Genomic DNA, 15,922 nt, shown 5'->3' on the forward strand with positions numbered 1-15,922 from the left:
GTAGTGTTTTGTTTCATCATGTAATTCATTGGGAGGATTTCGGTCTTTGAGAATGGGGTTTTCCTCTTAGGATCAGCAATTATAAATATACAGTAACTACTCTATTTCTAGAAACTTTTGTTTATGGCAAGTTTGGCTATCCCTGTTTATAAGAAATTTATTTTTGCATTGTCTGCACTATACCATTTTTCCGTCTTTTGAAATATGAATACCCAATATGAACAATAGTAGTTAACACCCACAAATCATTTGTCATGTGCTAAACACTATTCTACATGCTTTACATTTATTAACCCATTGGTTTTATGTAAACTAACCTATTGAATTCTCACCGTAACTCTGTAAATTGGTGCTATAATTTCCTACTTTGCAGAGGACAAAAGCATTGCCTATTTTACAACTTTCCCCAACATCGCATGGCCAGGAAATGGTGGAGCCCAGATTCAACCCACTGTGGCTGTATGTCGAATGTTGCCTCCTTAATCCTACTAAGTGTAAAATATTATATGTAGATCTAAGATATTTTGAGCATTTGTGATTTTGGGCACTTGTATTTATTTGTATGTATCTCTTGTGGTTTGCTCACGACTGTAAACTCCTTGAAGGGAGAAAATGAGAGTTTTTTTCCTTCTTCGCTCCTTCTAGTGTTGAGTTCTTTCCTCACGGAAGACTTTAAGTCACCATGGCTAACAGATTGGCAGAGCCTTAGTGATGCTTTTGTTTGGGCCTGAGATGAAGTCTCAGTGTTCCCAGGCCTGCTTTGTTTGCTTCTCTTTCAGAAAGTCCAACTGTCATGCTGTCTGCTGGCAGCTTTTCCTCCCCCTACGAACACCTCAGCCAGCCAGAGACAAAGCGCATGGTGGAACACTACACAGCCTATCTCAGTGACAACACCCGCCTCATTGCTAACCCGGGGCTCAAAGTGAGTGCTGGCCTGGGGCCCCACTTCTGGTGTATCCTTCCACAGGCCTGGGAGGGGGTGCTGTCAGTGAACCTTTGAAGTGGGAAGCCCAGCTCTGGATCTGTGCCTCTCAGCTGGAGAGCCAGGAAGGCAATGTGTGGCCCCCAGGAGGTTGGTTGGCGATGACCCTTCTGACGGATTAAGAAGTCCTGTGGGCCAGATGAAGAATCTCTTTCAGGCCTTAGATGCACTAGGGGTTTTCTAGGTAGGGGGGTATGATTTAGAGAGATCTGTGGAACTTTCCCAGACCCGTTTTTCCCAGGGGAAAGAAGTAAGTGCCCCTATCGTCTGTTGAGATAAGCACGGTAAAGTTTAAGGAGCAGAGATTTAGCTGGGGTGTGTGTGTGTGTGTGTGTGTGTGTGTGTGTGTGTGTGTGTGTGTCTGTGTGTCTGTGTGTGTGTGTTGCTATAGGATCTTTCCTCTTAAATGCTGACAGCCTCACTAGGATGAACAATTGAGTAAATCATACATCCACTGACTATGTTTCAGTAAGCTTTTGTTTTCACCAAGTTTGGCTGTATCCATCTGCTGTGGAAAGATTTTTAAGAAGTAATTGGGCTTGGCTTCTCTGCAAGAGAGCTTGCCAGCAGCCCACTCTCTTTTCATGTGAGTCTTAAAGGATCCCTGCTATGTCTTCCTTTGTTTCCCAGTTCTCTGTCAGGAATGAAGTAATGGCCACCAGCCACGTCACAGATGAATGGATGACACAAATGGAAATGAGTAGCCTGAACACGTACATTGTCCGCCGTTACATAGCAACGCCCAATGGCGTCCTTAGAATTTATCCTGGTTCCCTCATGGACAAAGCATTTGATCCCACGAGGAGACAATGGTGAGTTTTAGGGGCTTCCATTATCAAAGGTTCCCCCAAATCATGGAGAGACATGATAAGTACAATACAATAAAGCAACTTCAGGCAGTCACAATAAAGAAGATACTTCCATGGCCGTGAAAACATATTTTTGAATCTGGTTTTTTTAATGCAGTAATAACAGTTTTGTGGTTTTCCTCTGTCCACAATGTTTTTATCTCTTCATTGAAATTTTGAGACTGAAATGCTTTATACTTGGCCATTTCAATTCCTAGCATTTTGTTTGAGTCCTATGTTGCATGCATTGTGCCCTTAGTGGGGATATTTAACATCCCTACACATGATGATGGCATCAAATTATAACCCATCTATAACCTATGAAAAATAAGTATAAATCCTTTTTTTTTTTCTTTTTACCTCTTGCCTTTATTTTTACTCAGATTTTCAAAAACAAAAGCTAGTCGGGTGGTATAGCAGGGAAGGCAACTGGGGCCTAAAAACCAGATTTCTGGACTTGTGCCGCTTAGATTTGTACTGTCTACCAACCCAGAGGGCAGTTTCATGGGCCAAATTGTATTTGTTTCTACTTCCTTTATTACTTTCTTTTTATATTAGGCTCTAAAACATCCACACTATAGAGCTTATTAAAAGCTCAAATATATACTGAGCTGACCATCTCCTACAAAAGAATTTCAGATTTTCTTGACCTCTTGTGTTGCTACAGTCAGAGATAAAAGATAGAATTCCTTTTGAACTACAGGGTAACATAGGCACACTTTATAATACTTTTTAGAGCTACAAGCTCACTTTTGACACTTACAGATCATTTTTCAGACCTTAAAATAATGTGACTTTCTCTTGTCTCCGTTAGGTATCTCCATGCAGTGGCTAATCCAGGTTTGATTTCTTTGACTGGCCCTTACTTAGATGTTGGAGGAGCTGGCTATGTAGTAACCATCAGTCACACAATCCATTCATCCAGGTAATACTTAAATTAATTTCTTAGTCCTTTTATAAACACATCAAGGATATTCTGAAAATTTGAAAGTCTGGTAGACAACTAAGGATTAATGGCAAAAGCATGACATTTGATGGGAGGCCATCTGGAGTCTGAATATCTTCTCTAGCTGTATCATCTTGCATTCCCCGGGCTTCCTCGTGTCATCTATAAAATGAGAATAATACCTACCTCACAAGGTTATTTATCATGTGATTGAGTCAATGAAAAGCTTTTAGCCCTCTTCTTAGGAAGAAGATGCTTACAAAGAACAATAGACATTAGATTCAGTAGTGTAGTTTGTAGAAATATCAGTCTTAACCAGAGGAAGAAATCCCAACCAGAGCCTGACAATTATTGCCAGAGAACATTTTCCTAAGCAGAGGAACATTTGTAGTGAAGAAAAAAAGTATTGAGACCCTAATGTTATCACTTCTTTTATTTTGGCCTAACATTTTAGAATGATAGAAGAGTTTGTTGTTATTGTCACTTTGTCCTTATACTGTCTCTTGAAAACTAAAAAGACATTTTGAAAATTGTCCAAGAATGCTATTAAATGTCAGTATCACTGTAAATATATTTCGGGTGCTTTATATTTCAGGCCTCTGAGGTTTCAGTATTTAAGCTACAAATGGTAGTGAAATGTTGGGTAGAAAGGCAAGTCACACATGTTGTTTTAATCCCTTCATTATACAAATAGATGTTTTTCCCTGGCAAACGAGAAAGCTCATATTTTGACTGATACCTGTAATGATGCCTTAAAATTTATGGGAGACAGATTTTTCTTGCTTAACTTTATGCTTTCACTGGTGCTCATTATATATCAAATGATTGACATTCAGGAGAATTCTAACACAAGTTCATCGGGAGCAAGAATTGGGAAGCAGTACTGTGTCGGAATTTCAATATCATGACCTGTGTCTCCTTGGAAAGCAGGGCCCTGCCGCCAGCCAAATAGTGATTGCTTTGCAGGGCATGGTATCTGTTTGGCTCTGTCACATATAAACAAGTAGATACTCATTTAGAACAGGACTTTTCAGTGCTTTCATTAACAGACCATCTGTCAGGTATACACCTATTGTCTAAATAGACTTGACATCTCTCCCATGTATTCTAATCAGTTGAGAAAAAGTAAACAAAGGTGGTTTCTTTGAGGAGACTGGTAGTCACCTTGATCTTTGATGACAATGACAATGGGCCGGCACTGGGCTTCAGATATTGGGGGTAGGGGTGGCAAGAAGAGAATGACTGCCTGTGTGTGTCTTACCTGACACTTGTTATCAAGTGCTATTATCTTGTCCTTCTATCTGTACAGAGCTTCTTGTCTGTGTGGCAGGGGGAGGGGGTTGCCACAGGCAGGTGCAAATTTTCAATGCCTTGTACAGTTGTGTACATGTTTTTATTAAAATTTGGATGGGTAGAAGAACCTTTGTTTAGCTTATTTTTAAATATGTATGGTGTCAGCCCAAATGAAGCACGATGAAAATAGGCAGGATTTCAAATTAGAGAAAACTTCAGTTAAATTCCCTTATTTGGCTACTTTTAACAGTGTGTTTAACCTATACAAGTTTAGCTATTTGACTTTAACAAGAGTGAAAATAGCCGCTTTAATCCTGGATTCTGTCCACCAGCCACTCAATGAGAGAGTATTCCAGGAATAAGTATCTGCTCTTGCTTTGATCAATATGCAGTCCCATGGACTTGATCATTTGAACATTTTCCTTAGCTGAGCGTGCTTTTATTACTTAAAACTGTGTATTTTTCATTCAGCATAGTTCAGAATGCAAGTCAAATTCCACTTCTAATTGTCAGCCAAAGCAACTGTAGCTTTAATGGGCTGCACAGAGGTACTTTTTTCAAGTGATCACCAGTGATTGGTCTCATGTGCCAACCTGAGAACCTCACCTCCTCCTAAGATGCGATTCTACTCTGAAAAAGTCTATCTGCCATCTCCTGCTTCTATGACTGTAAACAAGTTCCCTTTTGCCTTAGTTCCCTCACCTATGAAAGAGAGGTATTAAGGCCCATCTCAAATAATAAGGGATTATGTTAAATAATATATGTGAATCGCAGAATGGTGCTTGGCACACGGGAAGGGCTCGATAAATGTTGTAAATACTTGTATTATATTACTATGTGCCTTGAGTTCTCAAAGCCTCATTTATGAAACAGGAGACAATGCCTGTGTTGAACTGATACAGTAAGAATTACAGATGATGCATATGAAGTGCTTAGCATTGTACTTGACAATGTTGAGTCCCAAATAAGAGACAAATACTTCTGATGTCATGCTATTTCGGCCTTAAACTTCTGGCATTTTAATAGGTCAGGAAAAGAGACCTTAAGCTAGTGTTCAGCTGATTATGAGGCACTCTCATTCAGCCTTCGTTTTCAGAAGTGATAGCTGATAGCTTGGGGAGGGGCTTTTCTAACCCAGCATTCACTTATCCTAATAACTGTGTTGGGACACTTCCACAAGCATTATTCGTAGCCTGAGGATCTAAATGCATTGTTTGGAGGATGATAATGCTAGCAGAGATGATGAAGTATGGTCAGTGATTAAGGAACTGGTCAGATGAGTCTTTGGCAGTGAACATCTCACAGAAGTGCTGCGAACAGCATGGTCCTTTGTACCTTGGAATGTAGACTTGGTTTGATTTTTCTGTGGTATTCTTTATGAGTTGCTATGGTAACTGTACATTTTTTAAATTCAGGTGAAAATATGAATGCTAGACTTACATGGGCAATATGCATGCTTTTCCTTCAATATGTTGATCACATTGGAGCAGATGGCAGTCATACAGGGGAAGTTGAGAAACAAAATTAACTTGCACCAGAAAAACCTGAGTTGTATTTTTCACTGAGTCAGCTACAGTATTGTAAAAGGAGCCAGAATTGCAAGTCGTTTAGCTGTTCTAATCCTAATTTTCCATTTATAAAATGAGAACTGTAATTCCTTCCTGACATTGTCATAGGAAATTGATTAGGTCATGTAAAATGGCTTGGAAACTTTCGAATGTCCTGCATCTCTAAGGAGACAGTATAGCATACTGGTTAGGAGCATATGCTCTGGAGGCACCTAGGTGGCTCAGTCGGTTAAGTGTCTATGTTCAGCTTAGGTCCTGATCCTGGGGTCCTGGGATCCAGTCCTGTGTTGGGCTCCCCACTCAGGAGGGGTGGAAGGGAATGTCTGCTTTTCCCTTAACCTCTCCCCCACCCCTTCTCAATGGTCACGTTTGCTCTCTCAAATGAATAAATAAAAAAATCTTAAAAAAAAATAGCATATGCTCTGAAGTTGAAGACTGAGGCTTATTCCATTGTTTCCAGTAGTTATTCACTGTGTGACTTTGGCCAAATACTTAATGTTTCCAAACTTCAGTTTTCTGGAAATGATAATGCCTCATAAAGTTTTTGTGAGAAATAATTGAAATGACGTATTCAAATGCCCACCAGAGCACCCATAATTGTGAACACTCAGTAAATATTATCATAATGGCGCCTGCTGTTTAGACTCCTCACTCTTTCCTGGACAAGTAAGAGAGCTTTAAACTTCTTTCGACTGATACTTCAGTAAAACATTATTTGCTACAAAACACAAATCCCATGTAAGATAGCTGAGTCTTGGATGCCTTCCGTAGTACAATTTAAGGGACTTCAGTAACAATAGAAAGCTCTTATTGAGGCAATAGCCTCTCATAGATAATCCCACAACGTGGTCCTCTTTCATCTCATGCCAAATACAATTTTGACAGCTAAGCTCTGACAGAAATTTCATTGTGGGTCAGGGTCCCTTCTTGTGGGTTTTCAGGGTTTTTTTGGCCTGAGGTTTGGGGATAAGTTAGTATCAATGTTGACAGTAACCAGAAGGAGACAGTTGTCTACATAACAAAGCTAATTTCACTCCCAAGTTTTGATTTTCCAAAAGATTATTATGCTTTGGGAAGTTTCTTCTGAGCTTTCCAATTACAATTTTTAAGATTTTTGTCTAAAACAGCCCCATTTTTCTGTTGGTACTTTCTTTATCAAGAAATCAGGGAGATGGGGGCAGCCCGGGTGGCTCAGCAGTTTAGCACCGCCTTCTGCCCAGGGCGTGATCCTGGAGACCCGGGATCGAGTCCTGTGTTGGACTCCCTATATGGAGCCTGTTTCTCCCTCTGCCTCTGCCTCTGTCTCTGCCTCTCTCTCTCTCTCTATCTATCTCAGATAGATAGATAGATAGATAGATAGATAGATAGATAGATAGATAGATAGATAAACTAAGTATTTTGGGATCCCTAGGTGGCTCAGTGGTTTAGCACCCGCCTTTGGCCCAGGGCATGATCCTGGAGTCCCGGGATCGAGTCCCACATCGGGCTCCCTGCAAGGGGCCTGCTTCCCCCCTCTGACTGTGTCTCTGCTTCTGCCTCTCTGTCATGAATAAATAAATAAAACATTAAAAAAAAAGAAATCAGGCAGATGGATGATAGTAATGATGGGCCCTTGTAATCTCCCACTTTGAGATTATTTTGAATAATATGTTTATATTTAATATGTTTGAATAAGGTCCCTGCAAATTCCCAGCCACAAAGGTACAAGAGCTCATTAGCCAAATAGCCCAAACCCCTCCAAATACCCATGACCATACATTAGAAAGAACCAAGGTTCCAAGTGACAGAGAAATCCATGCTGTTTATATAGCTCGCATTTCTCTAGGAGAATAGGTTCATTCTCTGTCCTCGTCTGAGCTTTAAGCCCTGGTTGGTTTTCTTTAGACTAACTTCTTTTTATTGGGTATTTTAGATAGATTAGGCAGCTTGCTAAACACTGTAAACACACTGGCTCATTTAAGCCCAATGACAGCCTTGTGAGGTAGACACTCCTCTCCCCATTTTCACACAAGAAAACTGGGTCTTGGAAAGGTTAAGTAGCCTCCTAGGAGCCACACAGATGGAAACCAAGAGGACCAGGATTTGACCCCAGATCTGCTTGATTCCAGAGCTAAAGGCTTAGCAAGGACCATGTGATAACCTACCCAACTTTATCCTCATTGGTGCTTTTCTTTCTGAAAGTAGCATTTTAGATTGGAGAAGGAACTGGCCTGAGAACCAGGTGAGTTTTGTTCTAGAATCTGAGCTGTGTTTTAAGTAGAGCCAACCTTAATGTTATAGAAAGAAAATGAGACCTAGTTTTGTTTTGGGTTTTTGTTTTTGGTTTTTTGTTTGTTTTTGTTTTTACTGAGTTTTGTGTGACCTTACACTAATCAGTTAACCTTTCTGAGATCCCAGTTTCCTTATCTATAAAATGAGGGAAATAAAGAGATCATTCATGTTTCTTGTCTAAGGTTCCTTATTGAGTGGAACCATAGTAGTCATGTATCCCATCTCCCACCTGATGCCTTTTCCTGCCACCTCCATATTCTTGCCAAAGAATAGTCCAGCCCCTGTCTGAATATCTAAAGTCAGGGCTAGGCGTATTCCACAGCTGTCCATGTTTTGGGCTGGTCTTACTAGGAAATTCCACCTTTAGCCTTAAGTTTTTCTCTCATCAAATCTCCATGTTATGCTACCAGTCAGTCATTTAGTTGATCATTTTTAGAGGGGTAAAAAATGTGGAGGAACAGTAGGCATATATTTCTAATACCATACAACGTCTTTCTGATTGAATATAACTCTTACCTTTAAATAAGTTGTGCCTCTTGTTCTCACTGATCTTTTTCACATGAAGTACACAGCTGTCTTCTGGGCATACTGTGGCTGTGATGGGTATCGACTTCACACTTAGATACTTCTACAAGGTTCTGATGGACTTACTACCAGTTTGTAACCAAGATGGTGGCAACAAAATAAGGTAAGCCCTTCAGGGACACCACTTCCTATCTATCTGCAAAATATAAAGAAAATGATGTCTGATATCTCTAATTGAATGGCAACCACATTGTCATGGTCAAGACCAGAAAGTCAATCTATGGCCTGGGTGTTCAATTACAAAGTTTTTGTTCTTTCGTTTTTCTAAGATGCATGCCATTTATGATATAGACAAACAGATTTGTCTTTTTTTTTTTTTTTCTCAGATTTGTCTTATAACAAGGAGAGTAACTGTGGCACAGAATTCTCCGAAAGCTCTTGTTTCTCTCAGAGTCAGTAATTAGAAGTTTCCCAGATCTTGGGTGCTAGGAAGACCAGAAAGGGTACTTTTGATGTTAACTTAGTTAAGCCAAAGTCTTTGTGGGAATTTCAGACACTTGGACTGTTCCCTTTTACATTTCCCCAGAAAGAGGCTTGCGGAACTAAAAAAGCCTTCACCTCCTAATTTCAAAAGAACGTGTCTGATCAAAGCAAGGGTATTCCCTTGATTTAATGCAGGCCACTTTTAAAAATAGCTTTCTTATTTCACTCTTATGGCCCATGCTTCACATTACTGCTAAATTTCACATTGGCCTGAATAGGGAAATGCAGGATTCATAGCAAACTGTTGGAATTAATGCAGAGTAAAATAGAGCAGCACATAGTCTTGGTTAGAGCAATTCTAGCTTTGCTTTAGTGTTTCCATCAAATAAGTTTTTGTATGTCCCTGAAGATTATATTTTATGTATATTAATCATCAAAGAAGAAATTGTATGGCTTGAAGCTTGTGCCTATAAATACCCAAGGCAACTTCCTTCAGAGTAATCCCTCCTCTGAAGAAAGACTAAACCTGCCATTTATATATCCTTACAAAAGATTTTTGAGTTCATCTTACTGGGGCTAAGTAGACACATTCTATAAAACTAGGCAGGTGGCCTCAGAGTCAGGTGTAACTTTATTACTATAAACTGTATGCTAGGTAATCTATCGCCTCAAGAGTAATGTATCTATTGGGGTCCCTGGGTGGCTCAGCTGATTGTCTCTGACTCTTGGTCTCAGTTCAGATCTTGATCTAAGGGTCATGAGTTCAAGGCCCATATCTGTCTCCATGCAGGATGTGGATCCCACTTTAAAAAGGGGAGGAGGGGAACGCCTGGGTGGCTCAGTGGTTAAGCGTCTGCCTTGAGCCCAGGGCATGATCCTGGAGTCCTGGGATCAAGTCCCACATCAGACTTCCTGCATGGAACCTGCTTCTCCCTCTGCCTGTGTCTCTGCCTCTTTCTCTCTCTGTCTCTCATGAATAAATAAATAAAATCTTTTTTAAAAAATTAAATTAAACTTTAAAAAAAGAATAATGTATCTGCCTGCCTGCCAGCCTTCAGTGAATTTGTTTCAGTGGATATTTACTGAGATAAATGCAATTTGTTTCAGGGTTAGCAAGATAAATGCTCTCTGAAAGTGTAGAAAGACCATGTATATTACTGAGAGATATCACTTGTTTTGGCACAGGTGCTTCATAATGGAGGACAGGGGTTATCTGGTGGCACATCCAACCCTCATTGACCCCAAAGGACATGCACCCGTGGAACAACAGCATATTACCCACAAGGTATTTGTCGCAAAGCCGATGGCTCAGTGCTCCCATGGCCTGTGGTTCATTAATTACATGACTTGTGTTTTCTGTCTGCTTGGCCTTATTAGGAGCCCTTGGTAGCAAATGATATCCTGAACCACCCCAACTTTGTAAAGAAAAACCTGTGCAACAGCTTCAGTGACAGAACAGTTCAAAGATTTTATAAATTCAACACTAGCCTTGTGGTAAGTTGATCCCTTATCATCTCACATCTCATTCCATTGCGGAATATGAAATGGAATAATAGTTAATATCTGAATATGACTCCTGGCTGTTTCATGACCTAAAATTATAGAATGACAGGACAGGACTTTAGGCCAGCTCCCTAGCTTGACCAGAATGGGGTGTAAAGCCCAGATTGGAAAAGTGAATGTTTTAAGGTTTCACACTTGGTGTTTTGTTTTAGTTTTGTTTGTTTAAAGACTCACCCAGTAGAAACCCTTTGAAATGTCTGCTGAGGTCTGTTCCCACACTCTTATGTAAATATGTGTGGCACCATGTGTTCCCTTCTTCCTGTCTTCTAGAGATCATGCAGCCTCCTTAAATTCCTAAGGCCAAATTAGGTCATTTCTTGGTCATCTTACCCAGTTAGATGGGAGCTCTCATGTAGATCATCTAAAAATAAATTCATTTTTTGTAGCTTAGAGTACTCTAAGTATTTGATTTGAGAGAACTGCAAGCTTACCTAGATATTATTAAAGATCTTAAGAATGTTCCTACTAGTTTGTCAATAGTCTTAGCTGGAAAAGAACTAAAATACATAATGACAGAACCAACGTTCAAAAAGTTGTTCACAAGAAGTAAGCTTTTTATTTAGGACAGGTATTCATATCATTGAATGCATAATTAAAAATTTTAAAGATGTATTGGGTTGACTGAAAATTCTCTCAGAAAAACAATAGCAAAAACAATTGGAATAAAAGAGTTTAAAAAAACAAATAGATGAATAGAATAGTGGGTTCAAAGGAAATCATTATTACTCTGTTTAGACTTTACATCATTCTAAGGAACACTCTCTTTAAAGAGGACATTGACAAACTTGAGTGTAATCAGAAGGAAGCTGCCAAGCAAGATTGTTCTGTGAGAGTCTGATTTACTCTGTATCTTCTACCTTTTATACAGTGATTTCCTGAGTCTTCAACAGACAAAGCCAGGCTACTCTGGGAGAAATTTTTCAGAAACGCAAATTTTAGTGGAATATGAATTAGAATAATTTCTTAACAGCTCAAGGTATTCCAAAATGGAACTGGAACATTTCTGGGTAGTGGAGCTAAAAGGATGATAGGCCTATCTTAATGCTGATATGGTAGGGGCGGGCATCTTCCAGGCAGTGGAAAATTCATCTAGACCTCCATCCAGTGCCACATTTCTCAGTTAGGCTTATCCTCAGCATGCACATACAAGGGATGACTGGCATGGAAACAAGCATGGGATTACATAGTTGGCCTACTACATTGGACACACGTGCAGAAAAGAATAGCCATATTCAACTTCCCAGAGCTGCTTTTGAATCTTTGGTTTTCTCTATAGTAGACAAATCTGGCATTTCAAGAAGTTGGCTATCACATTTTCTTGCTATAGAATGAAGAAAAGAATGCTTACTTTAGTTATTTAAATATTATTTATTTTTTAAATATTCTGGAAGGAAATTGGACTCTTAAAAAGAGTCTGGGTTTTTTTTATTCTAGAAGAGAGGTTTGTTATCCAAGATGGCACAGAGGTTGCATGTTTTCTGGTGGATTAGGTTTGCCTTTGAATACATTTTAAACTATTCCTTACCTGAATGCTGTCTTTCATTGTTTTTTGCAGTTATCTTCATGTTATGGTGTAATGTGTTTAAAAAAAATTATAAAACAGCTATAAAATTTTTATCTATAAGCATAGATATGAGAATAAATAAATATACACAACTGTTAAGTGGGACCTGGGAATTATCTCTGATATTAAGAAAAAAATTCTATTATTCCAGCTTTCAGCAGTAACCATCTATTACTTTTGTAGTCAGAAATAAAGTTTTATTGTAAGCTACTTTCAGCAGTTGTTGAAGAGTCCTTTTCACCACGGTAGGGATGAATCTTCGCATTGTTGTCTGTCACTTCTGACGCCTCCGTTGTCTCTAGGGAGATTTGACGAACCTTGTTCATGGCAGCCACTGTTCTAAGTACAGACTGGCAAGGATCCCAGGAACCAACGCGTTTGTTGGCATTGTCAATGAAACGTGCGACTCTCTTGCCTTTTGTGCTTGTAGCATGGTGGATCGGCTCTGTCTCAACTGTCACCGGTAAAAATGCAATGGGTCCTCTTCTCTGTTTACTCCACTGTTAAATATCTGAACTGATGCCAATCATTTTGACGTGGCATCTGCCATATAAACAGAAGACACAGGGGGGTGCCCTGGAGAAAAAGAAGGTCCTGGTTACGGAAGTATTTCTAGCTGTGCAGTTTACAGTATCCTTGTCCAAAGAGTAATGAATTAAGGCGAATTGTATGTTTAAACCGTTGGTCACAGCTTCCTTTTAACTGTCCCTTTTAACTAGCTCACATTTTCTTCTCTTTTCCTTCTTCTGGTACATATACAATACAAAGTTTGTTATTGATCTTCTGCATAGTGATTTTCCTTTTGCCTTTCAGAATGGAACAAAATGAATGTGAATGTCCCTGTGAGTGCCCTCTAGAGGTCAATGAGTGCACTGGGAACCTCACAAATGCAGAGAACCGGTAAGATAGACATTACATCAATATGTGTGCTATATATATTGTACACGCACACACAGAGCCTCCTCTATAGATTTGTTTGGGGTTGTGGTAAGAAGATGATTGATTCTAATGATGTAACTGTTCACTGAGTCAGATTTCAAGCCTTAAAATGAAGTCCTTTTTCAGGTGTACATGTAAATGCTGTGAAACGTTAAAATTATATGTGGTCCGTGCGAAAGCTATGAGACTATTACAAGCAATCGCTAAGTGTCTGCCAGGTGTCAGATACTTTATGCACGTTAAGTCACTTAGTTTTCAAATTAGCTTTGTGATAAATCTTGTAGGTATCTTTCACACACACACATGCTTACACCTCATATGGTATTTTTTACATTAGTGACAAATCTTAAGACTACAGTTAAATAAGTTGGGGTTAAATCCCTTCTCTAGAATGTAAAGGAAAGAATCTGGGTGTACTGATATGTTTAATCATAGAAACTGATATGTTTAAGCATAGGAAAAAAATGTCTAAAGGGACCCTCATGAAACTATTAATAATGATTACCTTGAAAAAAAAAGATTTAGAGTAGCAAGTCGGGGGAGGTAACTTTCACTTCTGATTTTTTTTAATTTATTTTTTTTTATTTATTCAAGAGAATACACAGAGAGGAGAGAGAGAGAGAGAGAGAGAGGCAGAGACACAGGCAGAGGAGAAGCAGGCTCCATGCAGGGAACCTGACGCGGGACTCGATCCCGGGTCTCCAGGATCACGCCCTGAGCTGTAGGTGGCGCTAAACCGCCAAGCCACCAGGGCTGCCCTCACTTCTGATTATATACGTTCATGTTTTGTGGGATATTTATGACTTCCTTTTTTATATATATATATTTTTTTCTATTGTACATAAAGATGAACAAACTAAAGCTCAGAGTGGTTAAGTGATTAGCCCGAGTTTACATCTATCTAAGTAGCCAGGATTTAAACCCAGATCTATCTGACACTATCAAGGGCCAGAGGCCTGATGAGTTTGGAATGTGAGTGGTTATTGGTCCTAACCTCCAGACTTGCTCCTGCATAGAAACCCAAGCTGTGAGGTCCACCAGGAGCCGGTGACATACACAGCTATTGACCCTGGCCTGCAAGATGCCCTTCATCAGTGTGTCAACAGCAGGTGCAGTCAGAGGATGGAAAGTGGGTAAGCATTGCCCGGTGCTTGCGTTTACATCAACATGATCACTGCGGGAGTAGAACCTAGTGAGGAATGGTGACCAGCAGCCTCGTTGAGCTTTTCCAGCTGGTATTTATCATTCTCCTTCTTGATGTTTTTTTAAAGGTGTACCAATTTTTCAGACCCAAAAGTGATTCTTATGAGCCTTTTATCCAGCAGGTTTAATGTTTTCCAGTTTCTACTTGTTGTAGCTAGTTGGCGTTTGTACTATATGTTGGTCGTCTCATCTGTGGATGGGAAAGTTTACTCTTAAAAGGAATGAGAGGGGACATGGCACGAAGAAGCACAAGTGAGGGGGCAGGAACTCTTAGGGTTCCTAAAGCAGAACCCAACTCTACATGTGACACATTATAGCTCATCAATTCTGTTTTCTTAGAAAGTAGATCGGCATCATGATAGCTTGGAGAACCAAAAACTACATGTCCCTTCTTCCCTCTCCCTTTCCCTCTCCCTTCTCTCTAGGATAGATATTTGGGACTAGCCATCATGCGAATAGTGGCTATCGTGAACTACAGGGGTGAGAGTGGGGTGATTGTTTATTGCGACTACAGATTGCCACTTGATTATCAACATTCAGTGGGTAGGAGGGCAGCCAGTTCTACTTTTTTTTTTTAAGATTTTATTTATTTATTTATTTTATTTATTTATTTATTTATTTATTTATTTATTTACTCATGAGAGACACAGAGAGAGGCAGAGACACAGGCAGAGGGAGAAGCGGGCTCCATGCAGGGAGCCTGATGTGGGACTCGATTCTGGGACTCCAGGATCACACCCTGGGCTGAAGGCAGCGCTAAACCACTGGGCTACCCAGGGATCTCCCCCAGTTCTACTTTTAATGCATGTTTTAGCAAAGAAATGGTAGAGTATCGGACAGATTAATTTGGGATGTTAGGCAATAACTCAAAATTAGTTATATTTGAGAAACACTGCACATATCCTCTTTGAGTCCTAATATGCTTAACGTATTAAAAGTTCTAAGAAATTGGCAGTAAGGAAACTGTTTATCTAGTATTTCCCCAATCTATTTGCCCATTTTTCCTCCCCCCCCCCTTTTTTCCCCTCTCTTTTAAATGACCCTATATGTGGGGTCAGGCCAAAGTCTAACAAACCTTGGGGCCATTTGGTGTTTTAAGATGATTTGAAATAATCCTGCACTAATCTGTGATGTGTGGATTTTGTGGTATGATCCACAGAAAGAACAGTTTTATTTCTCTCATTTTCAAGCTGTTGTGAGACATAAAACAGCTATCCCATGGCAGACTATTGGCTGATCTTCTTTTATAAGGAAAGGGAACTAAAGCTTGAGGACTTACAGGACTAGTAAGTAATGGCACTCTTGAGAGCTGTCTGATACCCAAGTCCATCTGCTCTTCCTTGGCAGGGACTGCTTTGGTGTGCTGGATTGTGAATGGTGCATGGTGGACAGCGATGGAAAGACTCACCTGGACAAATCCTACTGTGCTCCCCAGAAAGAATGCTTCGGAGGAATCGTGGGAGCCAAAAGTCCATATGTGGACGACATGGGAGCAATAGGTATGTTTATTGGGAACCCAGAATATTTTGATTTCTCAATACTTTTTTTTTTTTATCCTCTCCAGTAGGACAAAACTCTTAAAATGATCCTCAACCCTATTTTCCTGTTTCCTTTGCCAGTAGTTTGTACTTACAAAACCAAGGCACATAATTACCTTCAAAGCTGGCTAGATATTCTGTGCCGAGTAAGCAGCCATTTTTCCTGCCAAATTTTACAAGCCTGGAATTCGTTCCCATA

General features: G+C 39.9%; 1 protein-coding gene across 1 annotated transcript in view; it reads left to right on the forward strand.

The window, feature by feature from the left end:
* Positions 1 to 15,922, forward strand: part of CACHD1 (cache domain containing 1) — a 203,066-nt gene that overhangs the window by 173,175 nt on the left and 13,969 nt on the right. The window contains exons 14-23 of the mRNA XM_055305410.1: positions 780 to 922; positions 1,613 to 1,794; positions 2,645 to 2,755; positions 8,474 to 8,596; positions 10,102 to 10,201; positions 10,294 to 10,410; positions 12,346 to 12,506; positions 12,857 to 12,943; positions 13,999 to 14,115; positions 15,533 to 15,684. Of these exons, the coding sequence (XP_055161385.1) occupies positions 780 to 922; positions 1,613 to 1,794; positions 2,645 to 2,755; positions 8,474 to 8,596; positions 10,102 to 10,201; positions 10,294 to 10,410; positions 12,346 to 12,506; positions 12,857 to 12,943; positions 13,999 to 14,115; positions 15,533 to 15,684 (1,293 nt within the window). The remainder of the gene's footprint in view (positions 1 to 779; positions 923 to 1,612; positions 1,795 to 2,644; positions 2,756 to 8,473; positions 8,597 to 10,101; positions 10,202 to 10,293; positions 10,411 to 12,345; positions 12,507 to 12,856; positions 12,944 to 13,998; positions 14,116 to 15,532; positions 15,685 to 15,922) is intronic.

This window comes from Nyctereutes procyonoides, unplaced genomic scaffold, assembly GCF_905146905.1.
Source record: "Nyctereutes procyonoides isolate TBG_1078 unplaced genomic scaffold, NYPRO_anot_genome, whole genome shotgun sequence".
NCBI classification, from domain to species: Eukaryota; Metazoa; Chordata; class Mammalia; order Carnivora; family Canidae; genus Nyctereutes; species Nyctereutes procyonoides.